The sequence below is a fragment of the Solea senegalensis genome, linkage group LG16 (assembly GCF_019176455.1).
Source record: "Solea senegalensis isolate Sse05_10M linkage group LG16, IFAPA_SoseM_1, whole genome shotgun sequence".
NCBI lineage: Eukaryota > Metazoa > Chordata > Actinopteri > Pleuronectiformes > Soleidae > Solea > Solea senegalensis.
In genome coordinates, this window is record NC_058036.1 from 15,838,712 (window position 1) to 15,858,198 (window position 19,487).

Genomic DNA, 19,487 nt, shown 5'->3' on the forward strand with positions numbered 1-19,487 from the left:
TGAAATTTGGAAATACGACACAGTTCACTTGGCTCATTTGCATGAACATAAAGCAAAGAAAAACGATCTAATTTGTGACCTCTGCACAATTATTGTGACTTTATACTACCACAAATCATAACTTTAACATAACACATCAACGAGACATAAGACCATTTTTTAAAGCCTGAATATGTGACCTATAAACACACACGCTGTTCATACAAGGAGTATGAACCAGAGATATTCAGTTTACCATCATAGTACAGAACAAATATGTGCAAAACGCACGCACACAGGCAAGCACACACATGCACAGTCTCATCCTAACTATACAACATATCTTTCACCTTAAAATGTATTACTGTATATTATGGGGACTTGCTTTATGTCCCCATAAGGAAGAAAGTCCCCATAATGTGGGTGCGTAAACGGATTTACAGCAGGTCCCCACAACGTGAGTAATACTCGGAGCACGCACACCTGCACACAGTCTCATTAATGGTGAAATTATAGGAGTGCTGCCGTCACGTAGAAATTCAATTTTGGATTATAGAATTTCCTGGATTTCCTCTTTTGTAATCAGCAGTTAATTGACGATAACAAATGGAGTATACCAGCGATAATTTAATATCTTCCACACTAATTGTCAAACATGCAAGAACCTGGTTTCATAAGTGATACTGCTGAATTTAACAGAACCAAACATCCATATAATCTTCGGAATACATTCCCTGCAGTCGATTTCAAAATGTAATGGGCCTCCACCTGAAGGGTTTTTAGTCTTAATGTGCCAGCTTATTTCACTATTATGATACATTTACCATCCCCTGGAAAGTGAATGACTTTTTGAGCCTTTCCCATGACTGTACACCGTCACACTCTAAGTAAGCAGTGACAATAGCAGCACAGGCCTATTCTGCTTAACCAGCTGGGTAATTGCAGCCATTATTCGAGTGCCTCAAATGATTGCTCAGGTGCAGGTGTGTTGTACGTGAGCGCATGTTTGTTCAGCACCTCGCTCTTGTTGTTCAAAGTGGATGATTGGTGAACGTTAGCCCGCTGCTGTTAAGAGAGTGAGAAAGGGAGAGGTTGAATGGTCCACAGTTAATGACTGTAACATCTCGGAATTGGATGTCAATAAGTTTGAACTAGTCTTTTTATTGAACACATTTTCCATAGTGGACAAATTCACTTTGAGCCTGTGTCCAAACGTCAGCTGCAAAGATAATAGCTGGCAATAAATTTGTGAAGACGAAGAGCTTAATAAAATATTAGAGCTTAATATTTCAGTGGGAAACTGTTAATGTGATGTAAAAATGTACAATAAAACTCCAGTAAATTGAAGTGTAAGCAAGCACAGTACCACAGTAGCAGAGACTCTAGCTCTGTAAAGTCAGATTTGTGAAGTCGACAGCAGAATCATTTTAAATAATAGCGACTGCTCTATTAGGACTCGTGGAGAGGCAGATTGGAAGATGATAAGTTAAACTGCACAAGTGTGTGCATGTAATTATACTGTATTACTTCATATGCCTGCTGCAAACAAGAGAGTATCATTAAGCTCCCGTCACCGTCGGTCATAAGCTCGGCTACTATAGCAACAGGGGCTACAAGGAGACGACTGCTAATTAAGTTTTTCCTTATTCACGTGTGCTTCACTTTACAGAATGAATGTGATACACTGGGGGACTTTTGTGGTCCTGGTGTGTGCACTCAAATTTAAGCATCGTCTTGGACAAATAACTGTGCGATGCTTCAAAATAAAGCATCCCACTCTTGTGTTCCAGGTAACTCTCTCTCTCGCCATGAACTGAGACGGCCTTCAACTAAACCAGGAGCCTACCAGGAGACGCCTGCAACTTCCGTTTGGAATCGAGATCGTTCTTTGTCTTCGGTTCTCTGCACAGCTGTTTGCACGAAGGAAAAAGAATCGGTATCTTCCTACTCTTCTCTGTAGAGTTTTTCCCCTCAGACTCTGACCTTAAGCTCTCAGTATGAGCGGCCTGGCAGGAAAGATGGACCCTCGCAGGATACAGTGGGGCGCGGCATGGAACACTTTTACGTCCCGCGTCTTGAGGACCAAACCTGTGGAGTCTATGTTGGATTCAGCCATGTCAGGCACAAGCTCCCACGGCACCAGACTGGCCCGGGTGTTGTCCACAGTGGATCTGGTGTCACTGGGCGTGGGCAGCTGTGTCGGGACAGGGATGTATGTGGTCTCCGGGCTGGTTGCCAAGGAAATGGCCGGTCCGGGGGTCATTGTGTCCTTCATTATTGCCGCCGTGGCCTCCATACTGTCAGGTGAGACTGAGGCGAATGCATTAAGAAACTTGTCTTCTTGTCTCTCACTCTTTCACATACACACACTAGGCCGACTATAACGTATTATATGGCACGGGATAGACGCTACGGTCATATCACCATTACACTGAGATGATTCATGTGAAAGGTCTTTTAATTATTACAAGGTCAAAGCTATAATATGAGAAGCACTCAAGGGATATTTTACCACTACCTTAATGGTCCTATCAATAATTTCAGCGTAGCCTTTCACTTGGAATATAATGCAGTCACGTCACTGATATACAGTGTGTGTAACCCGTGTGTGTCTTTATTCATCCGCCTCCCTTTCCCACAGGAGTCTGTTATGCGGAGTTTGGCGTGCGCGTGCCTAAGACCACGGGCTCGGCGTACACGTACAGCTACGTGACGGTGGGCGAGTGTGTGGCGTTTTTCATCGGCTGGAACTTGATTCTGGAGTATCTCATCGGCACGGCGGCGGGGGCGTCCGCGCTCAGCAGCATGGCCGACTCGCTGGCCAATCACAGCATCAGCAACTTCATGATCGAGCACATCGGGACGCTCAACGGCCTAGGTGAGCGGACCGGCATACGGACATGAATAATTAGAATAGAAGCCTGATTGGATAAAATGCTCTATGCAAACGCACCAATTAGAAAACTCATGTAAATAGTTATTCTGATCATGACTTCCTGGTTTGGGTTATTACATGTCTGCCCATATTTCTGCTTGTGATATTGCTGGAAATTGATAGAAACAACGAGGGAACAGGAGCAGAATGCTGTTATGTGAGTTTAATTTACTTTACATAAAACATTTATCAACAGCACAATCTACATTTTTTTTTTCCACTATCAACTACCAACACCCACGTGACCAAATTAGATTTTTCCTCCTCTACAGGAGATGATCACATACTTCCTGCTGTAGTGGCATGAACCTGACTTTTCCTGGAATGAGTGACAGTCTATAGACTCTTGAGTTAATAAACCATGTCACAGTATGTGTGTCTTGGGCGACTCTTTTTGCGTGGCACCATCAATTCAACCCACAGTCAATTCTCCTTCATCTTGGAAATCATGTCATGATGGAAAGTAACGTCTTGGTTTTCCAATGGTCCGCGCAACGTGTGTTTTCCATGTCGTAATGTGTGCCATTAATGGAAATGCGTGCTAACGTGGTGTAATGCTATAGCTGACGCGCGTGCCAACTGTTGCCGCTATCTGGACGCTACCGTCCTGACAGTCCTTTCCTGTTGGACACTGACAAAGGAGCGGCAGCGGTCACATGACGAGCAGCTAGGGCCAGCTGTTCCACACCGTCATGGAAACGACTGTTTCCTCTTCCTGCTGAAAATAAAACGGCAGGTTGTCCACACCCTCGAAGCTGAAAATACATCTCAGAGTGGACTCTCCTGTCACACACTGTGTCACATGAACACGGTGAATTAGGTTCATGGATGATGCAGACAGAGCACATTCTAGTTAGAAACTAGTTTTGCTTTTGCAAATTGTGTCGTCTGTCCATTTTAACTAAAGATGTATCAAGTAAAAGTCCTAAATATTTATTATTGGCAAACAAATGTAAGGATGTAGCTTCTTTAAAATCTTTGGGTTTTAAATTATTAGCCAGACAAACACAAGGGATGTAAAGACAACGTTCGCCCAAATTTAAAGCTGCAGTACGTAACTCATGGTCATTTTTGTTGCTGTAATTATTTTGGCCTCATGAACATTGATGATGTAACAAGTATTTGTATAATGTATGCGTCCTTCATATGAAGGTGGGCTCTTTCAAGCAATACTAATCAGACCTGTCTGAGGGAGCACTTGTGTGTATACAGCAGCAGTGCAGAGGTGGGTGGGGCAAACAAATGGCTGTTTCTTTCTGTGAATTCACTGAAAGTTGTGTGAGCGCTTCTTTGTGTTTTGTGGCCGTCTTGCTCGACTCACTTTCTTTGCTTCCGTCCGTGTTGACATAGGACGAGTCACTTCCTGTGTGCAGCACTAGGATGTTGCCAGGCGAGGAAATATAAAGAAGAGTGAATTAAGTTTAAGGCACCTCTTGAAGCCCCTCAAGATGTGAGGGATCAACTTCAGTCTTGCAGTACAGTTTTAGGACTAAACTACTGATTAATCAATAAACAAACAATGGACGATAGCTAATGTATCAGAGTTTGTGTCTCCATCACTTCAGTGTATTACGGTGTACTAAGCCGTGTGTGTTTCCTCTCCAGGTAAAGGCGAGCAGTCGTACCCTGACCTGCTGGCGCTGCTTATCGCCCTGCTTGTGACGGTGATCGTGGCTTTGGGAGTGAAGAACTCGGTGGGCTTCAACAACGTGCTGAATGTCATTAATCTCATCGTGTGGGTCTTCATCATGATTGCTGGGCTGTTCTTTGTCAACGGAGAGAACTGGGACGAGGGGAGGTTCCTGCCTTTCGGCTGGTCAGGGGTAGGCACACCAACACAAACACAGACACGTCAAGTTTGATGCAGGAAAAGGGCAATTTCTCGCCTTGTTTGTAACCGCCGCTCTGCGTTCCAGGTGATGCAGGGAGCAGCCACCTGTTTCTACGCCTTCATTGGATTTGACATCATTGCAACGACGGGAGAGGAGGCCAAGAGCCCCAACACGTCCATCCCTTACGCCATCACAGCGTCGCTCATCACTTGCCTCACGGCCTACGTCTCTGTAAGTTTCCCCAGAGGACCACGGAGACATTTTGAGTGGGGACGTTTAAGAAAAACACCTTAATCTTGTTAAGTGTCAAAGTCATGAGTCATTAACGTGATAGTGAGGTGGAGCGACTCGGCTCACTGACTCCAGTGTTTTGAATTAGAGTTTTTTTTTTTTTCACATCTCAAATCAAAACCTCATGTCTCGTACAAGGAAACATTGCGTCCAGACCAAAAGTGGATTTCAGTGGCTTCTTTTGGTTCGCTGCGTGGTTCGAAGTGAGGTTTTAAGAGTCTTCCTTTTATCCGCTTACTGGAATACAGACGTGCAAGTTCTACCCCACCCCGTCAGAGAGGTGGAAAAATCCAAAAAAGTGAAAGGCTGATATGGCCCCGCCCCCTCGTCTCCAGACATGTGGGTGTGCATCTCATCTGTGATCCTTACATGCTCTGCTCACACAGCTCAACGCCAGATTTTTTGCGCCGCATGGCTGTTGCTATGGGTACCGTGTACCATCGGCCAATCAGGAGGGAGTATTTCTTGGCATTGCCTGCGGGGGCAAAGAGTGCAGCTCTTTGAAAACTTTGTCTCTCAGTCACATCTGTTAATTTATGTCAGCCTTTACTTGTGTTGCTCTCCACCACCCTTAATATCCATCTTTACGCGACTGATCTCATTCTCTAACTTTTTTATTTTTTTTTTGTTCCCATCTGGATCCTCTTACTGGGATACATGTGGAGTGAAAAACACACTGTAGTCTGCTCTTGAGCAAGTGTCAGGCAGTACAATATCACAAAAACAGGACCACGGGGGTTGCTGAAAATCCCCTTGTGCAAACCAATCACTGGTCGACAGTGTAGGATGGCGTTTGTGGTCAGATTTGCCTTCTCAGGCAAACACATTTTGCAGGGTTTGCTTTTCAGAATCCACCTAGATTAGTAATACCGCGTCTGAACGGCTCACACATACATTCAACCAGCCTGGATTGGAGTTAAAGGGCACCAGGCTACTACAGAGAAACTGATCTATATCCCCCTGCAAGGGTTAGTCTTTCTTCTTCTTCTCTCTGTCTGTGATCTGTTCAAGCAAATCCCTCTAATGCAGCACAGTTTCACAGTGACAGATGGCCGTGCATGATTTCACATGTCAGACATGAGGAAGCACGAGCACACGCGCGCGCGCGCACTTGGCTCCAGTTTAACACTTTGTTTCACTCAGTATTGACATCTTTATGGAATTAGAACATTCTTTAAAAGGCTGAGAAAACAAGGTTGCCATGGCTGCGGTTCTGAAACATTTGGTCACATCATGAGGTCACAGTGATTTTCAGAAGAAGAATTAAGAAGTGGTTGTTTTCCACCACATCCAATCAAAACAGAGTTTTCCCAGCTGATCGGGTTCATGTCCAGATCTGTTTATTTGCACGGCCACATTTCCTGTCATGTTCCGTGCTACTTTGAGGATCTTAATTTACAAAACTGACATCATGTTCTATTAAAGTAGACCTAAAAACGAGTAATTAAGACCATTAACTCCTCAGTAAATATTTAATAGCATTGTAATTCAAGTGGAAAGTCAACTTTCAATCAAATGGAATTATTTTGCTGGTGGCTATTCAGTGGTCTTACTTCCTGTGGTTGGACTCATGAGAGAGAACCGGAAGTCCACTTTTTACATGGTCTATGTAGACCATGGCTGTATATATTATTATTAATGTATATTATTTTACAATAACTGAAATGCCGTAACACAAGTAATTAACTGTTGTCTGTTTGTATTTAACCTTCTTCCATCCAGGTTTCCGTGATCCTGACTCTGATGGTGCCCTACAACGAGATCGACGCCGACGCCCCGCTCATGGAGATGTTTGCCGTGCACGGCTGCATGTTTGCCAAGTACATCGTGGCGGTCGGCTCCATAGCCGGGCTCACCGTGTCCTTGCTCGGGTCCCTGTTCCCCATGCCCAGGGTCATCTACGCCATGGCGGGGGACGGCCTGCTGTTTAAGTCAGCGCTGATTTGCTCTCACGTCTCAACGTCGATGAACGTACTGTACATCTATTTTCTCGGTCTGCTCATCTCTTGTGTCTGTTTAGGTTCCTGGCGAATGTGTCGTCCTACACGGAGACGCCCGCAGTGGCCTGTGTGGTGTCTGGCTTTCTGGCCGCCCTGCTGTCCCTGCTCGTCAGCCTCAGAGACCTCATAGAGATGATGTCCATAGGAACCTTGCTGGCTTATACCCTGGTAAGTGGTGGATAACGCAGAGAAGCTACGGTGATTTATTACCAGCGGCGTATTAACTGTTGACATACAGAGAAGCCTGTGTTTTTCATCCTTACAGGCTAATGCTCTCGGTTAATCCCGCCAATGCATGAAATATATAGAATTATGTGAAAACTGTAAACATAGATAAGCCGTAAGTCTGTAACGCCAATGGGATTGGGGTTGTGGTGATGGAGGGAGCTGCAGTATGTGAATATTAGTCAACAAACTCTCTGTGTTCTCGCTTGAAGGTTATCTCACGGTGTTTCCCAGATGTTTTACAAGGAGACCCACTAACCCATCAGGCAATTTCAATATTATACAATAGAACTGAAATAATTGATCAATTAATTGATTATTAATCGATTACTGAATTAACCGACAACCATTTTGATAATGGATTTATCGGTTTGAAGCTTTTCTCGTGATTAAAACAAGATTCCCGATTGTTTAAGCTTCTTAAATGTGAGTGTTTTCTTCATTTCTTTGCTCTGGATAACAAAGAAATCATGAAAAGTGAATCCCTTTGGTTTGGGAGACCACACCGATCCACACCGATCAACATTTTTTAAGGTTTTCTGATATTTTATAGACCAAACAATTAATCGAGAAAATAATCGACAGATTAGTCGATTATGAAAATAATCGTTATTTGCAGCTCTAATATCAATGTTGTCGTTTGCCCCTGTTTGGTCTTTGTGAACAGAAACGATTTAACATCATTTGGATGTGATGGCACCTTGCAAGCAATACTATCAGACCTGCCCGAGGGAGTCTTTATGTGAATACAGCAGCAGCTCAGGGGTGGACGGGGGTGAGAGGTGTTGAACCCATGCAACTCCTGAACAACTAGTCTTTTTTTGAGCAGCAGAGTTCACATCTGAACCGTTTCGCGGGTGCTTTCTTTGTGTTTTTACAGCTGTCTTTGCTGTTGCCTCCATCATGACATGAAACTGAATCAGAACGTCCACGGGGCAGGAAACAGGAAATGTAAACACCACTACGCTGGGAAACACAGAGAGAGTCGGGTGGTGCTGACAGGCTTAACACGCATCTGTCGGCCTTTGATTAAAGTCATTTCACCGAGTCTCCTCCTCCTCTCCTCTGCAGGTGAGTCTCTGCGTGCTCCTGTTACGTTACCAGCCCGAGGGTGACATCCACGGCTTTGTGAACTTCCTCTCCGAGGAGCAGAACAACAAGAGGAAGGAAGGTGTTCTGGCCGAGTGTGAAAAAGAGGCGTGCTCGCCGACCAGCGAGGCCGACGAGTATGGCGGTCCGGCGACGAACACCTGCGGCGCGAAGAACCTGCCGTCGCTGGGCGACAACGAGATGCTGATCGGCAAGCCGGATAAAACCGCCTACACTGCCAGTCATCCAAACTACGGCACGGTGGACATGACCACTGGCATCGAGGCGGAAGAATCAGAAAGCGGAATGTCCAGACGCTTGAAGAAGCTGATTGGACCGCGCTACTACACCTTGAGGATCCGACTGGGCCTCCCGGGAAAGATGGACAGGCCGACTCCAGCCACGGGGAAAACAGTCACCGTGTGTGTGCTGCTGCTCTTCATCATCATCTTCGCTTTTTGCTCCTTCATCATTTTTGGTGAGGGATCCCGAACAGAATTCCCATGGGAATTTGAAAAAAAAGTGTGCGACGACAAATTAAATCCCTCTCCCTTTGTCTTTTTCTTCTCCAACCAGGAGCGAGCTACATCGGAGAGGGCCACTGGTGGGCGTTGCTGCTGCTAATCCTCTTCATCCTCTCCCTTGCCCTGCTCGTCATCATCATCCTCCAGCAACCTGAGAACCCCAAGCGGCTGCCCTACATGGCGCCCTGCGTGCCCTTCGTGCCCGCAGCGGCCATGCTGGTCAACATTTACCTCATGCTTAAACTGTCCGCCATCACCTGGATGCGCTTCTCAATCTGGTGCTTTGTCGGTGAGTGACAGATCCACGCACGGGGACGACAGTGTGTCTTCCGTTTCTGTCGTCTATGGCCAGGTTTGAAGCCAAGATCCACAGCAGATGGCGACGGCATAAACAATGACTCACTTGACTCAAAGGCTCATTTTAGCCAGTGTAGCCGAGTGTGTGTCTCGCTTACAGTTTGTTTTTCTTCTTAACGAAGAACAAGAAGTCTCACTTTCATTTCCTGCCTCTGCTGTATCTTTCTGAGCATCTGTGTCTGTGTGAGGGTATCATGTGTGGTAGCATGTGGTTCAACTTGTCGCTCCTTTGTTGTTTTACGCCGCTTATATTAAGTCAGATCTATCGCAGGCCGCTGTCCAGCAGAGTTGTTTTTGCTTGTACAGAAACACCGCTGGACATCTGTGTGTTTTTCTTACTGTGTGTGTGTGTGTGTGTGGGGAGCATTGCTGTGTTTCTTCATGAGTGGGAGGAACGGTTTTTACAGTCGAGGTTTTCTGCCTTTTTAAAATCAGGCCACTGGATATGTTTTTTTTTTTTTTTTAAGGTAAGCGCGCACATACTGATCAACAGCTCTGTGTCTCCTCAGGTGTGCTCATCTACTTTGGCTACGGCATGTGGAACAGCACGCTGGAGATCACGGCCAGAGAGAACGAGGTGCACGCCTCCACCTACCAGCGCTACGACCAAGGCGTGGACGAGGGCTTCTGCGGTTTCGACGACGATTTCTACCCGCCCACCACTGACCCCTGGGCCGCGACCGAGGGGGGTTCGGGGCGCGCTCCACCCCCCCGGGGCAAACCCGAGAGTGAGGGCATCTCATCTCAAGGCGGCGACAGGACCGTTGCCAATCATGGTCTCGCCGAGGAGGATCCGATGGATTTCTAAAGGGGGACTGACTCTGTTTTACCCTGAATGTACTGCCTTGTTTGTTGCCTGAGGAAAAGAGAAAGGGGGGACAGTTGTGTGAGCGCATGAGTGATCATCTGTATGTGTGTGCGTGTGTGTTTGTGTGCGCGCATGCCTGCCTGCATGTGTGTGTATTTCTTTGTGTCTAACCCTTGGGCTAGATTGTTTTCCGGCAGTGGAGGAGGAGGAGGAGGAGGAGGAGCAGTTTTTTCCTTTCACCTCGCTCAACCACGCTTGGTTACTCTGCTCATGCAGCAAATACGGACGTCAAGGTCACGAGTGTCTTATCGTTGTTATTCACTTACCCCAACCCCGGACTTCACTCAACCCACGCGGCGAAAGTGCAGACGCGGCGAGAAGTGACACACAATGTAACCATCGCACTAAACCGATAACTCAGAACTCACGGGATGCGGGCGAGAAGGAGGCGACGAGTGAGAGACAGATGAATCAGCACCTCTCCTCTTCCTGTTTCAACATACACGCAGGAAAAGTTTAGACAGCGTGCCAAGCCCAAGCGATTTCCTTTATCCAGGTTGGACTCGCTCTGCTTATTTAATTTTTCAAGGCAGGGAAACGGCCTCGCATGCCCTCGAAAAACCACTTTTTAGAAAGTCTCCCTGACCTCTAACATCTAGCCCAAGGGACTCAGGAGTGCACTGGGAAAATGGTGTTGATGTTTTCTGTCACAAATAGTACTTGGACTTTGCTTGCAATAGTGCCTTCATCTACTGTAGGTGTGTGTGCGTGCGAGTTTCTAATTATGTCTGTTTTCTACTTCTTTTTTTTTTCGCGCGTGAGGGTGTAATCAAACGTTCACTTTCACGCGGATTGTCGCGCGGGCGTGTCGATGTAACGTGCGCCCCCGCGGACTGTTTTCCCGCGTGTGTTCAGTACGTGTAGGTATTTGTTTCACTTTGTTCTTTCTACTCTCTGCGGGAAACTCAGAATCCATCCATTTGTTAACAAAAAAAAACAAAAAAAACTTATGGCCTGAGATAAAGTTGATAAGCGAAACAGAGAGAGAACAGGATGAAACCGTACGCGCATGTTTTGTTGTGATGGCGTTTCTTCTGTTTGCTCCTCTCAGTCAATGTAGCCCTTGCTGTTTACCAGAGTTGGGAAGGAATTCTATTTTTAGTTCATTCGATCGTTACTTCGCACCCTAAATCCAAAATGTGTAACGTTTGTTAATTATTACAATTGTCATATCCGTTTTATATCATATAATAGTGAGGGTATTTCAGTTTCTTCCTAAGATTTAATCATCGTTAATCATATCATAGCCACTTTCCCTGCACTAGTCATTTTCTTACAACCGTTGACTGAACGCAAACACACTAGAAATAAGTTTTACTTTCTTTTTCAAGTGAACGGAAATGTAATTCCTCCTCTTCTTCTTCTCTCTTGCTTTTCGCTCCTTTCCTCAATATCTTCATCTATCATCATCCCCCCGTCGCAAGTCGCAGGTGATTTAACGCCGCGTCTGGTTTTCCGTCAGCGTTCAGGAGCGGCGATGCTCGATCCATTAGCTTCTGTTTCACTTCAGAGTGTCTGGAATCCATCCCCTGATTTCTCGTAAAAGCATTGGCTCCTCCCTCCCCTCTGGTTCGCCGCTAACCCGGCTTAGCGTGAGCGAGAGCCGCTGCATCAAAGTCCCACTTCACATGCACTTACGCTGCTGCACCCTGAGATTCTGTGGAAAGTCAATCAGATTAAGGTCCTGTATAACCCCATGTGTGGGACACGTAAGCTAACGCTGCCGAGGTCAAGGGTTCGATTCCAGATCAAGAATGTATGCACTCACGGCACCGTGAAAAGGGTTTTGGCACATACCAAATACGATATTGTTCTGTTATTAAGTGGAGGGTGGGGCTACGTCTACAATAGCTGCTGCTGTCCGCCCTGATTGTCGTCCTCGTACCTTTTCTTTTTTTCCTTGTGCCCCCTTGTTGCTGCATCGGTCCCTTCCAGGGAAGCCTTACTTGTCTAATGCACTAAATCAAAGGATGCCACGCTAAACCCACACCCCCACACCCTACCTCTGCTCCTCTCATGTTCACCCCATGCTCAAAACAAGGTCCCCTCATGTGTGGACAGGTCAAAGTTAGTGGAATTGCATTTGTACTGGCTGATGCTGCCGTTTCTGTGGCAAAGAAACTGCAGCAGCCTTTTTAAACCATCCTTTTAACAGGAAGCGATTGGTTTCGTGTCCAAATTGCATACTATATTCTATTGCTCAAAGAAAATGCTCCTGTTAATATCATTTCTGTCCACTGGGACCAAACTAAGGCAGAATAATAACGTCAACAAAGGTTACACACTGCAGCTTTAAATTTCAATGCTTTCAGTTCAGTGTCTCCCAACCCTAAATGGATCCCCTAAGGTGTGGAGAGTACTTTAACAGCTCAACATTGAAAACAACAATCAAAGTTCCGCCAATAATCATGATTAATCAGTTTAGCCATAGCATAGCAACGAAACATATAAATTGGGGTAATTTAGTGTCCACACATATGCAGAATCACTCAATATGTACGATTCCTGGACGTGACAGGGGTTTTTGGGGAGAAAAAAACAGCACATGCACACAAAACTGTGTCCCACACAAACACAAACAAACACCTTCCCCCACGCACATCACCTCCGAACTCAGTCGAAAACACCGAACTGTACAGTAAACTTTCTATACCTATATCTGCTCTGTGTGGATGCTGTGTGTGTGTGTGTGTGTGTGTGTGTGTGTTTGTGGTCTACACCCGCGCCTCAATGTGAACTGTCTGGTGAATGTGCAGCATGCCGTCACGCACGAGGCCCGAGCTGTAAATGTTGTACCTGCATGTCGGCGACTGACCGCGACGAGACACAATAGAACGCGACACCAAAGCAAACGCACGTTTTGCTTCTTCTACCTGGTGAAACGAGAGGCTTTTCGCCGACGCACCGCGACTCCAAAAACAACCACTGCTCAAGGATCCGGTGTCCGGGTCCAGGGTAAATAAATTCAACCAAACCACAGACGCAGATTCTTTTCCACATTCAAGCCAAATGGTAACATAATTCTCTATCCTACTTGTAATCTTGATAAATAATCTCAAGCCAGGTATAGGGAGTAGAACATGTAGCAAACACAAGAGGTGTGGGAATGACTCGATCTCCGCCGTATATATACTACTTCCTGTAAATCCCCTTTCTCAACCACAACCTCTGCAAGCCAAAGTCCTCAAGAGTTGTTTACTTTCCATGTGCGGGAGATTTTAGACGGGTCGAGCGTTTTTTGGGGTTATTTCCTCCACGGTGACTTAAGTGAACAGTGAAATGGTCTTTTCTTTTTCTCTTTTAAAATAAATCCTACTTTCTCGGTATTTCATTTGACAATTGAAAGTATTAGTCTAGCGCTGATATGACACAGAGGAAAAAAAGTACATTAAAAAAAAAGAGAGGAGAGAACCAAAAGAAAAGTATTTTTCTATATACAGCTGTTTCTGATTCATAGACCCTCCTGGGCTAAGTGTGCACACAAAAAAGAACAGGGTGGAGTTAATCAGCCTTCACTTTGTGTTTCTGTGCTGCTAAAGCTATATTTTTAACAACCGTAGTCTCTTTAGAAAGATAAAGCTCATTTATAAACCTCTACTCTTTCCTTTCAAAGGATTCGGACATGGTCTCTCTGGACGACAGTAGCGCCGCAGAGTGATTAGGCGTGAAAACGTGCAGAAAGAAAATATTTTAATACTAATAATTCTAACGAGAAAGTCAACCGCAAAGACATAATCCAATTATTGCCAACGCTGCTTTCAAAGTTCAAGGCTTGGTTTCTTTTGTCTCGGAGACGACGCGCCATGTTCTTCCCGTGCTCTGTGCTCGCTGTGGCCAAGTGTCCAGTCAGTGTGTGTGTGTGTGTGTGTTGGACTTGTTGAGATTGGCTTCTCTCGCGAAACAACTAGATATTCTGTTTTCTCTTCTGTATATATATTTTTTTTTTTTGGCACAAAGCTGTATGATGTAGTTTTTTTTTTTATATATATTTATGTTAAATGTTTTTTAAATGGATTCTTCCATACGTGTGGTTATTGCGTTGCTCCTGGGTGCACTGTTTTTTGCCGAGTTGTCGATATTGTTTCCATGCAACAATGAAAGTCGTTTATTGCAAATACCAGAGAAGGACTCCCTCATTTATTCACACACGTCACCTTTCACTATTGTACAACTTGTATGGATGGATGGAAGTGTCACTATCAACAACTACTGCTACTGGAAGCTAACATAATAAAAACATAATAATAATTTTTTGTTATTATGATTAATAATAATCATAATAACAAAATACAATTTTCAAATTTCAAGAATAAAGTTGGAATCTCATGTTGAACTTTAACCCTTAGAACACGGAACATACAGTATATAGAGAAGTATGTGCAATACAGTGTTTTATATCCCTTTTTCAGCACAACTAGGCAATCTGATGAAAAAAAAAAACATTTTCACCAAATATATAAACACACCTGTTTCAAATTGGATTGAATTGGTGAAATTTGGAAATATACGTCACTTTTTACGAACAAAGAGCAAAGAGAAAAGGTCTATTTTGTGATTTCTGCACAATTATTGCTACTTTATCGCACAATCATAACAACAGCAAATAAGAAGATAAGAAAAAAAACACATTTTTAAAGCCTGAATATGTGACCTATAAACACACACACACACCCAGGATGTCCATATAAGGAGTTGTGCATTAATCCCACAGCAAATTACCATGGGTTAAAGCACATCGTAGCAAACACACGTCCCGAAACGTCTCCAACCTGTCTTCATACAGGATGTTATTCAAAAGGCACACATGCTGTCACCGTGTGTGCAAGTGTGAAAATAAGAAGAATTTCTAAATATATCTAAAAGACCGAAAGTATCTGTGTTTCTCAAAATCTGTGAAGAAGCACAAAACATGCCAAAAGAAGAACCTCAGCGTGAAGCTTCCATAAACCAGAAGACAACTGTGTTTTGACAGGAGGACGTCTCTTTTCACTCCCTTTTTTTACTGGGAACCTCGGGGGCTTTCAAAATATTGCTTTTTTATTTTTTTATGTTTTGCTCTTCAAAGCTTCGCAGAAACGCACGCTGGGAAAAGACAGAGTTCAAGGCAGTTGCAGGGCGCTAAATCTGGGGCAGAAAAATAGACGCGAGGAAGGTCAAATCAAACACTCGATCAGAAAATGATTACAGGAAAGGATTGGATATCACAGAGTGGTGAAGCGATATACCAGGAGTTTGTCGCTGTGAGACACCCCCACCCTACACACACACACAACCCTCCCACTATGGATGGGCTCCATGCCTGGAACAGCATCACAATGACATGATCGCACACACACAGACACACACCTGCACACACAGACATTCCAGGAAATTCAGCGCTGACAGAATGACGTTCCTGTGTTTGGTTTGTGTGTGTGTGTGTGTGTGTGTGTGTGTGTGAGAGGGAGTTTTGAAGATAAGCTGAGGACAGTGAGATAATGGCAAACACATATTGTTCCCAAAGTATCGCGTTCATCTGCGGTACGACGACCTTGATATGAGAAGATGTTTTTATGTAGTGCTTTGGCATGCATCTGTGTGTGTGTGTGTGTGTGTGTGTGGAAACGCCTGTGCGGTGTTTTCTTTGAGCGTGAACGGGACAAACTCTCGTGTGATGATTCCATTCAAGGTCACGGAGCCAAATATGACGCTTTACAGATACAGATTTGGGAGACGAGAACATTGTTATCGCCTCAGGGCGGCAAACACAAGACAAAGGCAGTTTGGGTTCTTTTCTTTTTTTAATCTTTATTGTAGAAAATGAAACTGAAGCATGTCGAACAAAAAAACAACAACAATAAATAACCAGATAATACTGCCGTCCATGGAATTGTGAATTGGAGATATGAAGGTTCCACGTGTATTCAGAGCATATTTGTGATTTTGAGAATTCAAGTCATGAAGACACACTAATCTACATAATACTGAGTTTCATGCACAACATTTTGTGGTTTCCACTTTTATCCAAACAATGCAAGTCAGTCAAATTAGAGTATATTTGACACCGAGTGCACTTCTAAAATATTAACTTCAGACTATAAAAACTGTATATTCTCAACTCTACCAGCATTCAGTCATCCAGCAGTCGCCAGAAGGATTTGTGGCAAATGTATTTGAGCGTTGTTCAACACTGCAACAAGAGTCACGATAAAAACAAACCGTGAAAAAATAGACCATGATCTTATGCGATTTAAAAATATGTTCATCAACAAAGGCACGCGGGAGATTTCATCTCTGGATCCATAACTCAGTCTACAAGGCCACAGGTGGTCGAGCTCCAACTAAAGCAGTCGTTGGTGTGTGTGTGTGTTTGTGTTTCTGTGCTCAGTGTCCAGACCTGAGTTAACCCGGAAAGCACACGCCCTAAGTCTAGTATAGTATAGTTTTCACTTCTCTGCACCGGAACGTCGATCCTTCTTTAGCCTCCGCCGAAAATATTAACAATGATCATATTTCTCTAAGTAAAAAAACGAACAAAAAACTGTATTTCACGTTACAGCGGAGTGAATAGTGCTTTTGATTCACTCAACCGTCTGACTCTTGCTTTTCTCTCTCTCCATCCCTACAATTTGCATACACACACACACACACACACACACTAACATCAGATACATCTGTACAATCAGGCTCAGGTTGAAAACACAGCGTTGGAAACTGATCATGTGTGTTTGCGCGCTCTCGTGTCTCTATATACAAACTAATTACAGTCTCACTAAACACCCATGCGGGGACTTGAGCGCCTCCCACAGCTCAGACGTGGGCGCTCTTGGCGTGGTTGGTGACGGAGGCGGCCGGCTGGTTGCCTCCTCCCTGCTTGGAGTAGTAGAAGCGGTTGTTGTCCTGGTAGGAGCGGGGGGAGGAGGAGGAGGAGGAGGAGGAGGAGACGTCGGACGAGCAGCAGGTGAGGATGGAGCCGCCGAGCAGGGAGAAGATGGTGCCCACCCAGCCGGTGTAGAGGGAGAAGCCGAACGACATCAAGCCGTGCTCGTGGTGGGCGCCGATGGGAAACCACACGGTGGATACCATTCCACACAGCGCTGAGGACAAGAAGGGAAAACCAGAGGAGGTAAAAAAAAAACATGTGGCATGAAGACAAGAGTAAATACCAACATGACAACATGATATAAATATCTTCCAACTTTCCGTTCCCATTGTACAACAACACATTACGATCCAGAGAATGTGTATTCATCCCACATCTTATCCTATTTATTCATTATTTCTACGTTTGTGAAGCCACATTTTTTTAAGATTTAACAAGCGACAACATTAAACGATTGCACCCAAGTTAAAATGAAAGTTGTGCAGCATATGCACACAGTAGAGCCTGCTTGTCTGACGTCTTTACAAGCAAGAGCAAGAACATAGTGCAGCACTTCCGACGAAATTAAGCTGTTAAAACTTTTATGATGTGTTTATTTTCCTCACGCTGGGCACAGTGTAATAACAGACCGAGGGGTAGACGGGTATTTGTTAGCAGGAAGACTTATCGGTGTTACTGTAAACAAGGTTTGCTTTAAGCGACAGGAAGAAAAATACTAATAAAAAAATACTTGATGTTTGGATGGTATTCACTTCAGGAGTCAGGGAAAATGTTTTTCTATAAAAAACAGGAAGTCAAATATGTGATGGACAGGCACTGGAAAATCCTGCATGCCCAAATGTTTTTGAGCACTGTGAACCGAGCAAGTTTCCATGTGGTGCGGGACAAAAGCGGGGTGTGGATTAAAACGAGGTGGGGGAGAGGAATGTGATGGGATCTTGTGGGGACAGAGAGAGATATATACAGTAAATGTGTGTGTGTGTGTGGTTACATGTGTACATATGTGTGCACCCCAGAGAGGAAGACAATCACATCCAACATCCTCTGCTCTCAGCAGCCTGCAAGCATTTATGGTGGTGGGGGTTAAAAGAGGTCAGTGTCACATGAGGTTGGAAAGACAGAAAGAAAGAAAGAAAGAAAGAAAGAAAGAAAGAAAGAAAGAAAGAAAGAAAGAAAGAAATACATTTTGTCTGGCCATGACATTTATAGGCCTTGTTCTCTGTACGTGAAGCCTCTTACCAACTATGAGTATGAGCACTCCTCCCAGGATGGTGCGTTTGTTCTTGGAGCTCTGCGCTTCGCTGCCAAGACTGATGCAGGGCATGGACATGAGGAGCATTCCCACTGCGGGGAGACCCAGGATGGAGGCTGAGATCATCAGGGCGCGAGTCGTCTGGATGTAGGCTGTAATAGAAACACATATAAGCACTATTAGACATACAATAATACTAATAATACAGAAAGAAAACTTTATAGACAATAGGATAAAAAAAAAACAAATACAGAAACAATATGATTAATACAGTCAAATTCAAATGGAGAATAGTTTTCTATACCTGGCAGGTCCAGGATCTGTGTCAGGGACACGCAGTGGTACAGCCCAGTGGAGATGACGCAGTCCGCCCAAGGTCCCTTGGCTCCCAACTCGTCCATCTTCTTACAGGTGTTCAGACCGTATTTACACATGATCACCCAGTCGTTGGTGGCGGTCGCGATGATTACGCCCAACCAGCCGAGGCAGCTGAAGAGGAAGCCGCTCAGTTGGAGACACGCGTTCGCCATGGCGCAAAGTGTGCGTAAAGTGTGCGTAAAGACCACTCGTCCCGAGTTCAGAAACCGTTAGAAAAAAAAAGGCTGCGATGGGAGTTAAGAGAATGTTCACCAACGTGTGGAAATCACAAATTCAACCATGAAAGGAAATCCAGTATTAAAAAGGTTTACTTTGTCCTCTCCAAATGCGTAATTCCATCAATTTGCTCTGAAGAATGAAAAGCTCGTGTCATCATCGGTTTTTATAGAGGGAGGTTCAGTGAGGAGCGAACACGCTACTTTAAAACCTCCAGCCAATCAGAGACTCGGTAAGTTTCGCCCAAAAACAAATGTATTGCCTCTCCCAAAGTTTCTGTTTTTCCTTCTTTTCTTTTCTTTTTCTTTTTTCGCCTTAAATGACTCAGTCTCTCACAGCTCGGTAATGTCTGGATGAACTGGCAGCAAATGTAACAAGGAATCTGCTGCCATCTACTGCTCACAGTAGGTAATAAGTGCAGTCAGTGCAATATATTATAGCCCCATCATTTACACACACACACACACAAGCAATTTTCCAACAAAATTCTCTTTTGGATGAGTGAAATTGCCCAGAACATTAACCTAAGTAAGTAAATTAAGATAATTACAACAAGTAAGATGGATCAAGTACCGTCTTCAGTAAATCTTCAGCAAATGGAAAATACTTCATTCTGAAGTGCAGATCCTCACTGTATATATATTATTTCTGTACATATTAGTGTTTGTATATCATATTT

The 19,487-nt window shown here is 44.5% G+C and overlaps 2 protein-coding genes across 2 annotated transcripts; one reads left to right on the top strand and one right to left on the bottom strand.

Moving 5' to 3' along the window:
* The first annotated feature begins 1,851 nt into the window (after nucleotides 1–1,851).
* On the top strand, nucleotides 1,852–12,624 carry slc7a14a (solute carrier family 7 member 14a). Its single transcript, XM_044047961.1, has 9 exons — nucleotides 1,852–2,283; nucleotides 2,621–2,857; nucleotides 4,520–4,737; nucleotides 4,831–4,977; nucleotides 6,760–6,968; nucleotides 7,058–7,205; nucleotides 8,334–8,829; nucleotides 8,928–9,164; nucleotides 9,742–12,624. Exons 1-9 carry the CDS (start codon nucleotides 1,977–1,979, stop codon nucleotides 10,038–10,040), a joined length of 2,298 nt encoding a protein of 765 aa, XP_043903896.1. The 5' UTR covers nucleotides 1,852–1,976; the 3' UTR covers nucleotides 10,041–12,624.
* A 3,255-nt stretch (nucleotides 12,625–15,879) lies between these two features.
* Nucleotides 15,880–19,069, bottom strand: cldn11a (claudin 11a). Its single transcript, XM_044046948.1, has 3 exons — nucleotides 18,519–19,069; nucleotides 18,202–18,366; nucleotides 15,880–17,176 (listed from the first exon to the last, which is right to left on the bottom strand). Exons 1-3 carry the CDS (start codon nucleotides 18,742–18,744, stop codon nucleotides 16,890–16,892), a joined length of 678 nt encoding a protein of 225 aa, XP_043902883.1. The 5' UTR covers nucleotides 18,745–19,069; the 3' UTR covers nucleotides 15,880–16,889.
* Between the last annotated feature and the right edge of the window lie 418 nt (nucleotides 19,070–19,487).